Source organism: Sphaerodactylus townsendi, linkage group LG06 (genome assembly GCF_021028975.2).
Source record: "Sphaerodactylus townsendi isolate TG3544 linkage group LG06, MPM_Stown_v2.3, whole genome shotgun sequence".
NCBI classification, from domain to species: Eukaryota; Metazoa; Chordata; class Lepidosauria; order Squamata; family Sphaerodactylidae; genus Sphaerodactylus; species Sphaerodactylus townsendi.
Window position 1 is genome coordinate 115,148,549 of NC_059430.1, and position 16,872 is coordinate 115,165,420.

A 16,872-nucleotide genomic window follows, 5' to 3' on the forward strand; every position below is an offset into this window, starting at 1 on the left:
GGGATCAAAATGGGGCAAACAGATATTGTAGCCTTTCCCCACTGACAGAGTTGAACTGGTTTCTACCTAGGTTTGCCTCAGTGAATCCCCACTGCCACCTAGCTCAACATTGTTTTGTCTCAGTTCCCCCCCCCCTCAGAACTGCGACATCCTTGTCGCAGTTATGAACTACACTTTTCTGCCGGAACAAGGTCGATACCGCTTCGAAGCTTCGAAGTGAGGAAGCATCGAAACGACATTTCATCTGTTCAACCAATCACAAGCCGCTTTTGTGGCATGCGCAGAACGGGAGAGTCATGGCGAGCAGAAAGCGCATGTAACTGTAAACTGTAAAAACTGTAAAAAAAGAGAACGCTCCTGTTTCACGCCGTAAATCAAGCGCCAATCACAATCGAGGAGCGAAACAGGTACCAAGATGATCCCGCCCACTTAGCTCGGTTCCAGGGGGCCAACTCAGTTGCTGTGGGGACAGCCTGGAATCGCCCTCCATTGAAGGGAACCGAGTCGACCTTAGCTCCCTTCTGTAGTGGGGAAAGCCCCAAAGTAGGCTTTCCCTTCCTTGGCCATACCTCCTGCACATTTTTGTTTTGCCACAAAAGGAGCATTACAGATAGCTCTGAAGGAATATTAAGTACGTATGTGTCTATCTGTCTATGGGATAGGGGTGTGGAGCAAGCCTTTTCCTTCCCAGCCTCAATTTTTTTTATATATATGACCCTCTGTCTGTATGCTTCTCTAGAGTAATGTGTGATGTCTTTCTCATTCTCTTTTTTTGTGCTGGGACATGTAAAGGTTGAAGGTATATATCCATAAAATTGCTTTATACAGAATCAAACCCTTGGTGCATTGTCTATTCAGACAGGCAGTGGCTCTAAAGTTAAGGTCTTCCACATCACATCCTACCTGATCTTTTTTTACGGGAGATAGTTGGGATTGAATCTGGGACCTTCAGCATGTCAAGCAGATGTTCTATCCCTGAGTCAAGTTTCTGCCTCAAGGAAGCAGAGGCGTAGCTCCAAGGGGACGGAGGGGACGCACTGGGGGCGTGCCCCTGTGGGGGTGTGGTGAGGGCATTCCAGGGGCGGGGCGTGGGTGGGGCGGGGGCAGAGGATGCAACTGTGCATCGGGCACTTTCCCCCTTGCTACGCCTCTGCAAGGTAGGAAGGTGGTGTGAGCTTTTCTTTATGGAAGGCTCTTATAACCTGCAACCTCACCATGTACCTGACAACACTGAACGCTAGCACTAGGCTGCTCAAGTGAATTCAGGGAAAGGAAAGAAGATCCCATTTAAGATACACAGCCAGAAGATAGATCGAGTCGATTTCCCATGTTTTATTTGTTACACCTTTACGTTCATGGAGGCTTCATAGGCGCCTTATTGTCCGCTGAATCCAGCCCACATAGTTGCAGGCCCTGGTGTAGATACCGGGCTTCCCAGGCTGGCCGCATTCCTCTGGACCCCAAGACACAATGCCCTGAATCTCTTCATCACAGATGAGGGGCGCTCCTGAGTCACCCTGCAGAGGCAAAATAAAGAACCCTTTCCTCAAGTCTTAACTAGTTCATATGTTCTTATCGGCCTAGGTCATGTGACTGTTGTATGACCAACTGGTATCCAACCCTTTGGGAGGACCCATTGAAAATTGAAAACCATTTATGTAAAGGGTTTGGGGACTTATAACAACGTGAGTGGTCGTAGAATCAAATCCTTTCTCTGCCCTCAAATTCCCTGGTTGAGTCTCTCACACTCTCAGGATAAACTATTACCCGGAGTTGTGGTGAGGATAAAATAGGAGAAGACAAGCTGTATGACCCCCCCACCCCCCGGAGCAGTTTAACAACGCACTTGGTATATAACGGTTTGCAGCATTTTCACAAAAATATACTTCTCAGGGTTCTTCCGGTGGGGCCTTGATAGTGGTAGATTTCAAACCGTTTGTAGCACTTGCTAGTCAAAGACAAAGGGTGTACATACCCTCACAGGAGTTTAACATCTTTGCGTAAGTCAATCAAGAACACTTCTTAGATTCAGTCATGCAAATACAGTGAGACCCCTCTAAGGGCCGAATCATATGACACATGACAACATCCTCTATGTGGTGAGAAAGTTTCTCCATTCATAGCCAAGAAGTTTAGTGACCATCTGTGATGGATGGGCAAAAGCCTTGCCTTTTTCTCTCAAAACCCTTTTATTCATGGTTGGTAGGTGTGCAGCAGCTAAGAGCCAATCAGGACCCATGGAGTGCTGGACGAGCCTGGTTTTGGGGAGGGGGGCAGACAGTGAAAATAAAAAAGCAGCTGAACTTCTGCTTGAGTCATCCAGGATACGGTCCTCCAAGACTGGAGGAATCCTTTCTCAGGAAACGTGCAGTCACAGAGGAGAAAGTGGCTATGCTTTTAGTGAATACCTCAAAGATGAAACCATACCTACCTCAGAGCCAAGTTTCAAGGGAAAGCTGACTAAAGAGTCAGAATTTCTAGAAAGAACTCACATTTATTTTACGGGATTCTGAAAATTGTGAAAAGGCCAAAAAGTCAACTCAAGAATAAAAGCTTGGCTATATTTTATCCCAGGAATTGTTAAGCTGAAATGTTATAAATGAATGAGCCCAGCAAATGCTGTGTGTTGAAACAGTTTCTTTCTCTGTAATTAATATCCTTATTCCCTTATCCAAGAAAGTCTAAAATAGTAACTTCCCCCCTTTTTCTCCAGTGCCTCATTTGAAACAATTGTACTTAGAAGGCACTTGAGATCAGTCTGTTAGGTAGAGCCTGGGCTACAGACCACGCTATTCAGACTTTAAATCATACTACCTGTATTCAAGCATCATTTAAAACCCCAATCTTCACACATTTACATAGAACAAAAGGGGTGGTAGATTGTATATTAAAAGCAAAAAATATATATCAAGCAGGGAAGCTGGAAGATCCCCACCACAAGTCTAACTTCCACGTTTGTGATAATGGAGCCTTGGATAGGAGCAGAGGTGGGATCCAGCAGGTTCTCACAGGTTCCCGAGAATAGGTTACTAATTATTTGTGTATTCCAAGAGGGGGTTACTAATTGGTGATTTTGCCATGTGATTTTTGCCTTAGTTAAGCCCCTCCTCTCAGCAGTAGCACGCAGAACTTGAAGCAGTCTAGCAGGAGGTGCACTGCCGTGTGTGGCAGCCTGCGCCTGCGTGCATTCGTTTCCTGCCCAAGGACCGGCACAGTGGCTGCATCCTTGCCACAGCCCCGCCCAGGAATGCCACGCCCCCGGAATGCCCGCCCATGCCCCTGTTGCGCCCCGCCCAGCCCCATTGGTGCTACGCCACAGTTTGAATCCCACCACCATGGGAACCTGTTACTAAAATTTTTGGATCCCACCACTGGATAGGAGGGAAAGTACCAGGGGAGAGGGAGGGGGCAAGCTGCAGGTAGGGGGAGGAGGGGAATTTTGAATGGCTCAGGGACAAGCTAAGCTGAGTGGCCCTCAGTGTCCTTGGCTTAATGTGAACGGGGCAGAAGTGTGGCAGCCCGGGTGGAGCCACTGGCAAGGGATGTGGCAGCGGCGCCGTGGCCAGTGGGTAGTGTGGTGGGGGCATTCCAGGGCAGGGCAGGGTGGGTGTCACCACAGCAGGGACACAGGTTGTGTGCATGCCCCAGGCGCAGTTTCCCCTTGTTCTGTCCCTGGTGGCCCCTCTGGTGCCATGAGCCAGTGCTGCCAAGACCATTCAACTCAGGGGTCCCCAGTCTTCTTAAGCCTGAAGTCACCTTTGGAATTCTGGCACACTGCAGTGGGTGCAGGCACAAAATGGCTGCCACAGGACATGAAGCCAGCCACAAAATGGCTGCCATGACTTACCTTCAGTCACTCCGTGAAGATCCTTGGCTGTGGTGGCAGTTGGTGTCAAAGCAAAACATTTTAAAAATCTGCACCATCAATGATATCTCCAATGACCAATCAGAAACTTTCACAGGCAAAAGCCCACTTGGCTCTGCCCACTTTCTAAAAACATTTTTTGGGTTCCAGGGAAGGTGTCAGTGGGCATCATGGTGCCCATGGGCATTGAGGACTCCTGGCTTAGACCCTGCCAGCCGCAATTATGAAGAGCATCAGCACAAGCAATGCTTCCGGGAGGCAGGTGTGATAGGAGGTGACTGGTGAGCTGACGTGGATCCCTGTTGCTGTTGAACAGTCTGAGCTGTATGACAACTTGCATCACTTGGGGTGGGGAATTGCTGGGGTTTGGCTCATGTCTGTACAGAACAGTGGCCGACCAGGAAGATTCCCAGTAAGGAAAATGGCCAGTCCTGGCCCTAGCTGCAGGCGATTGGTTCAGTGTCCCTAATCTGTAGGCTTTTAAATGGCAGCTTGCTACTTCAATGGGATTTGGGGGTAGTTTTGTGTTGAAAAACATGGAATCTTGGGTGAAATGGGTTTGTGCTGACTGACTGGCTTTTCTGCAAGGGTAAAGGGGCCATGAGTTAGCTGCTCCAGCATCAAATTGATCAGGGTTCACAGCTGGTCCGCGCAAAGGGCAGGAAGTTGAGAGTTAAGCACCGAGTACATCTGTAGGTGTGTGTCTTTGCATTATGCTTAAACGTTTCTGAGCGCAGATGTTTTGCAAAATGGATCATACAACAGCACCCTTTAAAAAAAGGCACAAACATGGCTTTTCAAACCCACCAGCAGAAAGAAACGTGTGTAACAAAACGAGTCTTAAAAAAAAATGAGCATCAGGTTAAGGTAGGTAAAAGTGGCAATGCAGTTTGTCTCCTTTCTTACCTGACAAGAGTCGACATTTCCTTCCCTCTCACCCGCACACAGCATGTTGCTCGTGATGGCATCCGGGTAGATTCTCTCACACTTCCACTGAGGGACAATGTGTAGATAAGCACACTGCAGCGCTTCAGGAATGGTTTCTGTGGATACAACAGTCGCTGTGAGTTTTCTTTAAAACCCTGAAGGATTTCTCCTGAGATGCATTTAGACACAACAAATAAACACACAAGACTAGAGATGCAACAAATAAACACATAAGACTAGAGATATTGTGGACAGGACTCGGCGACTCTAGCCAAAGGGGTGTCCTATTTTGTTTTCAAGCATGCTATGGCAAAATCTCAGGTAGAGGAAGAAGAAGAATAAGAGTTTGGATTTATATCCCCCCTTTCTCTCCTGCAGGAGACTCAAAGGGGCTTACAATCTCCTTGCCCTTCCCCCCTTACAACAAACACCCTGTGAGGTAGGTGTAAAGGATTCAATGGTGTTGATGAGAGGGGCAGCATACAGCCTTGACTACATTCACAGCCAGGCGATAGGCCAGCTTTCTCGGCGGAGACCTTATCTCTCGCGAGGGAGATGAGACCTCCCGTTCTCATGGGAATCGGGAGGGGATGGGATGGACAGAGTTATAACCGCATGTTTCTAGTAGGAGGCTTATTCCTGCCACTGCGTGTAGACTTTCTAAGATGTCTGAATCAGCGGTCTTTTACACCAAAAGAGCCTTTTATTTCTGCTTCTATGTAGATTCCTTACATTGTGGCGGGAAAGCGTAATTCATCTATATTTCCTAGTGCAGTGGACCTCTGGTGCCTGCGGCATGGGAGAGGTTGAATGTTTCTGGGGAAGGTGCGGTAGCCCCAAAGAATCCGACCTTTCCCTTCTGGATCTGGAGGAACGGCGGAGAGCGGGTCGCTGGTGACTCTTTCCGATCCCTACATTATCAGCCTGGTCTTCCTTTACTCCGTTGGGCGAGGGGCGTGAAGGCGACCATGAGGGACTTACGCATGAGTTGTTTGGGGCTGTCTATGGATCGGCCTGTGGATGGACCTCTCTACCGGTTCCGACATGGATTACAAACCTGGGATGCAACCTGTCACGGAGGCGGGCCTGACCACCTTTCATGCGACAGCAGGAGTCCATTGAGCGATTCCTGGACTTCCGTATTTTGGTGATGCTCCCAAGAACCACCGTGGCACAGCACTGGGGCCGATCGAGAAGCCACCGGTGACACTGGGACTATACCAGGGATTGGGAGGGGTATCGGTACGTCTTCGATCCGGGACCCCCCTGATCGGACCAGCGGCACCTGAGATGCCCGTGGGTACCGGTGGGCATGATGCCTGGCGATCAGGCGGCGAGGAGTCAGAAAGCCTGCACTCCCAGCGGATCTGTTCCCTCTCCCATCGAGCTGGGATGAGGATGGGCGACTGCGAGATGCCCAAGAAGCATGGGCCCGTGAAGGCGCCAACTATGGGAAGAGGCGAGCAGCTGCAGCAAGCGTGAAAACCTGCAGAAGACCGGGGAGGCAGCTTGGCGCCAAAGAAGTCCAACTTCAGGTGGACCGTGCCAAAGAGGCGGCTCAAGCGGCAATATCGCCAGAAGTCTATCAGTCCATGATAAATTCCTGGAACTATATTAAGGCAGACACAGCGTCAACGAAAGTGTTCAGGCCTTCGCGTTACACAAAGTGAACTTACTGCAGCTGTTCAGCGGGACGAACTGGCCTAGGAGTGGAGCGGAGAAAGCAGCTTTGCATCGCACCAGGATGCATTGATGACTGCTTAGGAGAGGCTGGCTGCCTTGGAGAGGGAACTGAAGAAGCAACAGACCAGGACAGCCCAAGTTGGAGTCTGGCTGTCACAGGTACAGCCCGGCCAGGCGGCGCTGCTGGGTCAACCACCTTCAAGAGTTGCGAGCTCCCACGAACACCAGCGGCACGGCGTTGATACCTCCACGATTCCAGCCCCGGCGCAGCAGCTGCCTCAACCCGGCTTCAACCTGCGCAGCAGCCCCTGCGGTGCCGCCAAAGAGACACGTGGAGAGGGGTTACTACAGGCCTCAATACCTGCCGTTTGATGGGACCGGCTTCCAAACTTCCCTACTTCATCTTACCTTCGATGCCCACATGGAGGACTATGATTAGTTATACCGGTCTGGCGAAAAATCGGGACATCGGCTCCAGTCCTGGATGGGGCAGCAGCCGACTGGTTTGTGACTCTTGCGAACCTGCAAGATGAAGATTCGCCCGGTACCCGCATTCCTCCAAGCCGAGGGGCTGGCTTCAAGATCCAGATGCGGAGGTAAGGCTATCCGCCACCCACATCAAAACTATTCAACAAGGCAACGCTCGTTGCAGAATTTGCCCGTGAATTCGTCGTGGCTGCTTTCGCCTCCCTCTGAGGTGAAGCACCAATGAAATCGAGGAATACTTCTCGGATGCTGTCGACTGACGAAGCTGCATTGAAAGCGGTGTTTTAATTGGTCCCCGCTATTGCTGATTGGATTGCATTGGGATCCAAGTGGCGTCGGCAGATGCGGCTCGTGCGAGGTGCATGCGCCAACTGACCTCAAATTACCAAGCCAAGCCCAGCAGCTACGGGGCCACCTCCGGCCGTCGCCGACTGGGATTGTGTCTTTACTGCGGAGGTCGGTCATCTAACGCCAACTGCCGAAAAGCAAATAACCACTCCGACGTAGCGCACCCCATCTGCCAAGCCACCCGCGCAAATCGGGCCGCTGGCAATTTCGTCTAAAACGATCATCGGGCGACCGAGGAGGAGGGAAGCAGCTGTTGCCTTTTCTTCAGCCCAATGGACATGGGTTCGACTCCGAGCGTTTACTCAAGGAGGGCTCCGTTTCGATACCTGTACGACCGGAGGCCCACCGACTATTATTGATGGCCTGGGCGATACGAAATTGGCGCCATCCTGGACTCCTTTAATCATAGCGGCACAATATTTAGTCTCTTGGGTGGGGGTATTCCTCTGGAATTTATAATCAATGGGTTTATTCGAAAATATTGGCCTTAGCCCCTTATTTCACCGTGCTTTCCACGGCGCCTTTCGCTGGAAAACCTGGGGGGGGGGGAGGGTCTTCTTTAAGGGAGGCAGGAGTGTAAAGAAGGATTCGAATATGGTGTTGATGAGAGGGCAGCAGCCTGAAAGCCTTGACTACATTCCACAGCCGGGCGATGGGCCAGCTTCTCCAGCGTGAGAACCATCTCTCTGAGGAGATAGAGACCTCCCGTTCTCATGGGAATCGGGAGGGATGGGATGGACAGAGTTATAACCTGTGTTTCTGGCGGAGAGCTTATTCCTGCCCTCGTGTACTTGAGCTTTTTCTAAGATGTCTGAATAAGCGGTCTTTTACACCAAAAAAAAGAGCCTTTATTTCTGCTTCTATGGAATTCCCTTACAGTAGGTGTAAAGGATTCAATGGTGTTGATGGGGGAGGGGACGGCAGCCTGGCCTATTTGTTCCCCAGCCCGAGGCGTGGGCCAGCTTCTCGGTGAGACCTTATCTCACGAGGAGATGAGACCTCCACGTTCTCATAGGAATGCGGGGAGGGATGGGATGGACAGAGTTATAACCTGTGTTTCTGGCGGGAGAGCTATTCCTGCCTCGTGTACTTAGGCTTTTCTAAGATGTCTGGATAAACGGTCTTTTACACCAAAGAGCCTTTTATTTCTGCTTCTATGGAATTCCTTACATTGTGGCAGGAAGCGTGAATTCATCTATATTCCTAGTGCAGTGGACCTCTGGTGCCCTCGGCATGGAGAGGTTGGATGTTTCTGGGGAAGTGCGGTAGCCCCAAAGAGAGCTCCGACCTTTCCTTCTGCCTGAATCTGGAGGAACGGCCGGGAGAGAGCGGGTCTGCGCTGGTGACTCTTTCGATCGTATCAGCCGCGAGTCTTCCGCTGCCTCCCGTTGGAGCGAGGGCCGGTGAAACGACCATAGGGACTTACATGAAGTTGTTTGGGCTGTCTATGGATGTCGGCGCCTGTGGATTATCTACCGTTTTCGGTATGGATTACAAACCTCGGATACAGCCGCAGCAGGAGGAGGCGGGCGCGGCCACCTTTCATGGCCCAGCCCAGGAGTCCATTGAGCGATTCCTGGACTGCATTATTTTGGTGATGCTCCCAAGAACCGCAGTAGCACACTGGGGCCCGTCGAAGACCACGGTGACACTGGGACTATACCAGAGTTGGGAGGGGTATCGTGCCGTCTTCGATCGGACCCCCCTGATCCCCGGACCAGCCCGGGCACAGAGATGCCCGATGGAGCCACCGGTGGGGCGCGGTAGCAGTCCGGTGAATGGGAGAAAAACCTGCACTCCCAGCGGATCTGTTCCCTCTCCCGCTCCGAAGAGCTGGGATGAGGAAGTGGGCCCGACTCGCGAGATGCCCAGAAGCATGGGCCGTGAGCGCCAACTATGGGAAGAGCGGGAACAGCTGCAGCAAAGGCGTGAAACCTGCAGAGGCCGGGAGCAGCGAAGCGCCGAAGTCCAACTTCCGGGTGGACCGTGCCAAAGAGGCGGCTCCAATGACAATATCGCCGAATCTATCAGTCGCTGATAAAGTCCTGGAACACTCCAAACTGAACTTACAAGCGTCAACGCGAAAGTGTTCGAAAGACGCTAGCATTACAAAGTGAACTTACCGCAGCTGTTCAGCGGGACGAACTGGCTAAATTGGAGCCGGGAAAGCAACTGCATCGCACCAGGATGCATTGACTGCCAAGGAGAGAGCTGGCTGCCTTGGAGAGGGAACTGAAGAAGCAACAGACCAGGACGAGCCCAAGTTTAGGTCTCACGGCTGTCACAGGTACAGCCGAGCGCCAGGCTGGCAGCTGCCGTCCAACCACCTTCAAGGACCGGCTCCCACCCGGAACACCAGCGGCGTTGATACCTCCACGATTCCAGCCCAAAACGCGGCAGCTGCCTCCAACCCATCAACCTGCGCGCAACGCGGCCTGGCGGTGCCAAAGTGGAGAGGGTTACTACAGGCTCAATACCTGCCCGTTTCGATGGGACCGCTTCCAAACTTCCTGCACTTCATCGCACAGCTGCGATGCCCACGCCAGGACTATGATGGTTATACGGTCTGGCCGAAAAAAATACGGGACAGCCGGCTCCAGTCCTGGATGGGGCAGCAGCCGACGCTGGTTTGTATTTCTTTTGAACCTGCAAGATGAAGATTCGCGCGGTACCGCATTCACGCCAAAGCCTTGAGGGCGCTTCCAAGATCAGGTGCGGAAAATGAAGCTATCCGCACCATCAGGCTATTCAACAGGCAACGGCTCGTTTGCAAAATTTGCCCGTGAATTTACGTCGCGGCGCCAGCTCCCTCCTGAGTAGCCTGGCGCATGAAATCACGAATACTTCTCGGATGCTGTCGGCGGCAAGCTGCGTGAAAGCGGTGTTTTTTAATTCGGGTCCCAGCACTATTGCTGATTGGATTGCATTGGGATCCCAAGTGGCGTCTCGGCAGATGCGGCTTCGTGCAGGCCATGCATGGCCGACTCGTCCGCAAGCCAAGCCCAGCCCTTCACCGAGAGACCCACCTCGGTAAAGCAGAGCTGGGGATTATTAATATTTTACTCGCCGGTCGGTCATCTAGCGCCAACTTCTGCGAAAAAACAGAAGCCAACCCTCGGCCAGCGCACCCCATCTGCCAGCCACCGCAAATCAGGGCCGCCCCAGCGGGCTCGTCCGCAGTCATCGACCGGAGGAGGGAAACAGCTGTTTTCGCTATTAATGGACATGGGTTGACCGGTAGCGTTTACCGGGAGGCTCCCGGTTTCGATGCCTGTACGACCAGCGGAGAAGGCCCGACTATTATTGATGGCCACAAGCATTACGAAATTGGCGCCATCCTGGACTCTCGCTTTAATCATAGCGCTTACAATATTTAGTCTCTTGGGTAGGGTATTCCTCTGGGTATAATCAATGGGTTTATTCGAAACCGTGGCGTACGCCCTTATTTCTACTTTCCACAGCGCCTTTCCGCTGAAACCTGGGGGGAGGGTCTTCTTTAAGGAGGCAGGTGCCGGGATTCAATGAGTGTTGATATGAGGGCAGCCTTGTATACGGCTACATTCCCCAGCCGAGGCGATGGAGCCCAGCTTCTCGGTAGGGAGCCTTATCTCGCGAGGGAGATGAGACCTCCGTTCTCATAGAATCGGGAGGGATGGGATGGACAGAGTTATAACCTGTTTCGGGGAGAGCTTATTCCTGCCACTGCGTGTACTTGAGCTTTCTAAGATGTCTGAATAAACGGTCTTTTACACCAAAGAGCCTTTTATTTCTGCTTCTATGGAATTCCTTACAGTAGGTGGGGCTGAGAGAGCTCCGAGAAGCTGTGACTAGCCCAAGGTCACCCAGCTGGCGTGTGTGGGAGTGTACAGGCTAATCTGAATTCCCCAGATAAGCCTCCACAGCTCAGGCGGCAGAGTGGAGAATCAAACTCGGTCCTTCCAGATTAGATACACGAGCTCTTAACCTCCTACGCCACTGCTGCTCAGAGGGAAGGCAGAGGTGAGGCCTTCCCCCCCCCAAATGATTTTCCTGACTTGAAACAGCCCCAGGGAGCCAAAATTTGCCCTGTCAGAACATCCACACAGGTCCCCATATCAGTGAAAGGAAGGGTTCCTTTCAGCAGTATAGTTTTCTACAGGGCTGTAGCCAGTCTTTGTCACTAGATGGGGGTGTCATATTTCCAATTGGGGCTTTTAATAAATGAATGCAGTGGGGAATCTGTGTTTTCCTTAGGACAGACAGGAATAGAATCTTCTCACAAAGCCCAAACCTCTTGGCGATATTATTCTCGTGCCCATGGATTGCTAACCTCAGTTAAATAAGCACAGTGGTTTTTAATGTTTACTAGCAAGCAAACCACTCCTTTTAATAAATATTTTCTATAATGTTATCTCTTTTGAACATTCTACCTTATTCAAAGTCATAGTAGCTAAAGTTCATCACCCCAACACTCAGAATTCTGGGAAATTTGTTGATTTACTGTATAATTTTTTAACCTCACCTCAATAGGGACTTGAAGGAGTTTAAAAATATCACTCCCTATTTTATCTTCACAGCAATGACCCTGTGGAGTAGGTTGGGCTGAGAAAAAGTAACTAGCCCAAGGTCACCCAGTGAACTTCCATGGCAGAGTGGGGATTAGAACCCACGACTCTCAGATCCTAGTCTGACCCTCTAGGCTGCCCCTGTGGCTCTGTCAACTTGCACTGCAAAAGCCACAACTGGATCCAGGCAGCAAGACCAAAACTGGGGAGGCTCACCTGTCTTCTCCTTCCACACTGCTGCAAAATGGCGGTGGTGCAAAACAAGTCAACTGGTGAGCTGGTAGAAATTATTGTTGCCACGAAAGGATCTGGCTAAGCCAGCCTTGCAGTGCTGGCACAGCTGTGGTGGGTAGGCTGTTTGCTCCTACCTTCACTGCCCCTTCAGGAACATTCCTGGCAAGTCACAAGTCCACCTCTGCTCTAAATCTGGGGAATCTTAAGGGGCAAAACTGGCAGCAGGAGTTTGCAGTTTTTACTTCGCAGTGCCTGCCCCCCAATGCTATCTTGCTGCCTTGGCTCCAGTTCAGGGTCCCAGCAGAACACCTAACCTTCCTTACAGTGAGATGGAAGATGCTAGGTCATTATTCGATTGCATTCTTGCCCTGGCATGTAATTGGAGAGTCGTGCATCCTCTGCCTAGGGGTGGAATGGTAATCCCAATGGGCTGATCACCTGGGGGCTACCCCTCCACTCAGGTCACCCAAACCTGGAGGCTACCCTGGTCAAAAGAGAGAAATGGGTGTGAGTCAGAGGTGTGGCATGGGGCAGGCCAGCCTGCCCTCGCCCTGCCCAGCTGCCCAGCTTGGCCAAGCACCTTCTCCTCAGGGCTGGCCAGGAACATACTCCCTCTTTTGGGGGGGGGGGTCCAAGGTGGGCTGGGGGTAGAGCCCTTTCCAGGGCATTTCTCGCCTCCAATCTACCTCTGCAGAATTTGTTATTTCATTAGCTGCAGCTATGCACAAGGTGAGAGTTGCATTCCTAGATCCAGTACTGGAAGATGTGATATTGAGCCCATCTTCCAAAGCTGCCATTTCCTCCAGGGGAACCAAACCCTGTTCTTTGGAGATCAGTTGTAATTCCAGGAGAACATCGAGCCTCACTTGGAGATTAGACCCCTATTTGCTTATTTGTTTTATTTATTTATTTTCTTAAACTTTTATACTGCCCCATCCCCGAAGGACTCTGGGCGGTGTACAACACAAGGGAAAACAATATAAAATAACTACAACATTTAAAAGCAGCGATAACCGTAAAAAACTATTTCTAATAAATATATAATAAGTCTCAATAAGATAAATGGCGTTCGACAGTCTATTATTAAAATTCCCTCCCCTCCCCCGAAAGGGAGGAGTGGCATCCAGTATTCTAGTTTTAAAATTCCATCCCCCTCCAAAAGGGAGGAATGGCGAGTCTCATTGGATGACAGTTGGCCCAGATGTCAAGGGCCAAAGAAGGGGGGGGCACCATCAGTGGCCGGTTCCTCCAAAGGCCCGGCGGAACAGCTCCATCTTGCAGGCCCTGCGGAACTCACCAAGGTCCCGCAGGGCCCGGACAGCTGGAGGGAGAGCGTTCCACCAGGCCGGGGCCAGCCGCATTGCCGAGGGGCCAGGGACCACCAGTAGATTGGCCTCAACTGATCGAAGAGGCCGTACAGGGACATATGGGGTGATGCGGTCTCGAAGATACGATGGTCCCAGACCGCTTAGCAAACCACCTCACTTCTCATGGTGTGTGAGCTGCAATCTGGTGAAGCCCCGAAGAGATTCCCCCGTCCCCCCACCCCACATTGCTAAGGTTCCTTCCCCTTTCCACCACAGCATGTAAGGAAAACTCTACTGGTGAACACCACACTTGGAGCAAAGTCCCTGGGTGAATTTGTAAAACTGGTGTAAGCAGTTTCTTCCCACCCGTGGCCAAGAATCTGGGAATGCAACTCCCGGCTGGTGTACAGCTGTTGCCACTGAAAAAAACAAGTGTCTCACAAGGATACACAATTTTCCAGTCTCACAGCCGCCAGGATCTGTGTGTACGCTAATAGTCTCGACCAGCATCTTTCATTACACTGTGCGCACTTCTTTAGACCTTGCATGGAAGCCAACCACACTGCAATTGGCAGAGAATAAACTCGGCGAGAATAAGCTCTGAAGCAGCTATGTATTGTCGAAGGCTTTCACGGCCGGATTCAACTGGTTCTGGTGGGTTTTCCGGGCTGTGTGGCCGTAGTCTGGTGGATTTTGTTCCTAATGTTTCACCTGCATTTGTGGCTGGCATCTTCAGAGGTGTATCACAGAGGTGTATCACAGAGAAAAGTCTGTTTCCTAAGCAACCATTCACACAGTGTGAAACAGACTTTTCTCTGTGATACACCTCTGAAGATGCCAGCCACAGATGCAGGCGAAACGTTAGGAACAAAATCCACCAGACCACGGCCACATAGCCCGGAAAACCCACCAGAATCGTCTGAAGCAGCTAGTTTAGAGGTGGGATCCAACCAGTTCTCACTTCTAGAGAAGTGGTTACTAATTTTTTCTGAGTGCCGAGAAGGGGTTACTAAAGCAACCTCCCTGCCCAATAGGGACTGGAGGTGCGTGTGTGCGCCGCCGCCACTGTTTGAATCCCACCACCATCGGAACCTGTTATTAAAATTTTTGGATCCCACCACTGAGCTAGTTGTTTTTTTTTACAGAGGGAAACTTTCCAAATGAGGGAGCCCTTCTTGGGATGAGCTTGGGAAGCTCTGTCTTGGGATACCCCTCTCCTATATATCCTTGAAAACAAATTAATAAAAGGTATTAGTGCCGCACGTTCAGGGCTGGTGACTGTTCCCCAGCCTGTCACAAGACACTGTGTCCCCGGAGCAGCACATTGATTGGCCACGCTGAGGGGCTGGACTCTGTCATTGATGTCCACCACTGAGGATAGCTTGATCAACATAATGTCATTGTTCTTGCTTTCAGGGTTATAGTTTGGGTGCACCACCAACTTTATTGCTCTTCTCTGCTGTTCGGAACGGTCTGTGACTGTCATGTTGGTTAATCCCAGGCGGATGTAAGTGGTGCTGAAGGAGAAACAAGAAGGGGTTAGTCTGGAAATGTATAAGAAAGAAAATGCTGAAGGTGAACTTTCCGGCAGTCTCATTTTTCCCACTTGTAAGTTCCTGTTTTTTTAAGGGGGGGGGGGCTTCTGTACCACACGTGTTTTACTCCCTCTAGTGGTTGATCCAATATCATATCTGTTTACGTCCAGCAAACCTCCCTGCAGATTAAAAGGGCAGGTTTTTATTCTGGACATAAGCGAGTGTAATACTGAATTGACCACTAGAGGAAGCCAAACGCTGGAGGAACAGGACCCCGCCCCCCGAGAAATTTACAAGCAAGGAAAATGAGAATGCAGAAAAGCCCAGTATCTAGATGATCTCTCCTCCCATATATGCTTTTATCTCAAACCCAACTCATTGGGAATGCTTTGAGACACACCCTGGATGGGTCACAAGACCCAGTACAGCCATCATTTTAAAATCTACTTTTTGAAAGGATTTGCTGCCCATGTTCATGTATAGAACAGGAACATTCAAAGGTAGTTTATCCTGAATCAGACCATTGTTTCCTCTGTATTCCAGTAATCCTGTAAAGTCATCAGCTAGCAGAGATTCTTTAATCAGAGAGGACAGGGATGGAACCTGCAGCCATTGGGAAGCAACATATGGGCTAGACTGCCACGGAACCAGTACTAGAAGTGCCAGTTGTCAGCATATCTCGGAGCTGCAGTCTTAGTTCAAGTGTTGTGTTCCCTTTGTGAAAGGATGGGAGGAAGCGTAACATCGCCAGCTTCCAGGTAACACCTGGAGAGCTGGAATTTCAGTTGATCTCCAGATAATAGAGGTCTGTTCCCCTGGGGAAAATGGTTGCTTAGGAAACCGGACCCCATGGCATTTTACTCACTGAGATCCCTCCCTTCCCAACTCCTTTCCCTAGGCTCCATCCCCAAATCAGCAGGAATTTATCTACACAGAGATGGCAACCATAGGGGAGTCTAGGCTTATCTTTACCTTGCATTACAACTGTAAACTCTGCTTTGTGCTTCCCCAGACACCTTTATAAGGGCATACCCTGGCATTTTGCAGTGTGCTGCAGTGAGCACCCACTGTTTGTTCAACAGAGATCCACTACAAAAGAACCGGTTCCGATCGTAAAGGGCCACGTGCCAAGGCTGGGAGTGTTCGGTGCAGGTGCTCCCGCCAACCACTCGTGACTCAGGCTGTGCAGCTGCTGGAATGCAAAAACAAGACAGAAAGGTGACTATACGATCAAATGTCCCAAGCCAGGCGTACATTCAAATGATGAAGGGTGCAAGGGTTTGCGATGGCAGAATTGGATTTATACCCTGCTTTTCTCTACCATAAGGAGTCTCAAAGTGGGAGGCAGACAAAATGCTGGCTCAATTAGCAGTGGGACCACCTGCGCCAACAGAAGTTTTCAAATAGTTTCCAAGGCAGTGTCTTGTAGCTGTAAATGTGTCTTTTGTGTGTATCTCACCAGTTTTCACTAGCTGTTCACTGATTACAGTTATCGCTGGGGTTAGGGGCGCGGTGCCCTCTGTAATCTGGAAATCCATGTTAAAAATTTGGCCCTCCCTTTGTATCAGAAAAGAAGCCTGAATTTTGTCTCTTTATTTTATTTTTTAAAGAAGAAATCATGTATATTTATGGTAACAAAAGATAAAACATGTTGCTATGATACAATACTATACGTGTATGTTATGCGTTTCTGAGTTTCTAATCTTTTTGTGTTGTCTGTGGCTCCCGCAAAACTCCCCCCAAATTCCAATTTAATTTCTTATGCCGACCCACGATATATCAAAACTGTGATAGGGAAAGTCACGATGGGGAAGGGATAACTGAACGTGATAGGCAGCCTTTTTCTGAATATTTCACAAATACCATTTAGGGAGCCCAGACCTGCATGGCTCAGGTTGGACCAATTTTATCATTTTTTCAGAAGCTAAGCAGAGTTGACCTAA

The 16,872-nt window shown here is 50.3% G+C and overlaps 1 protein-coding gene across 1 annotated transcript; it reads right to left on the reverse strand.

Annotated features, from left to right (window-relative positions):
* Positions 1-1,330: 1,330 nt before the first annotated feature.
* LOC125435438 (trypsin-like) lies at positions 1,331-16,467 on the reverse strand. The gene is made up of 5 exons (XM_048501638.1): positions 16,389-16,467; positions 15,962-16,121; positions 14,658-14,911; positions 4,772-4,908; positions 1,331-1,517 (listed from the first exon to the last, which is right to left on the reverse strand). Exons 1-5 carry the CDS (start codon positions 16,465-16,467, stop codon positions 1,365-1,367), a joined length of 783 nt encoding a protein of 260 aa, XP_048357595.1. The 3' UTR covers positions 1,331-1,364.
* Between the last annotated feature and the right edge of the window lie 405 nt (positions 16,468-16,872).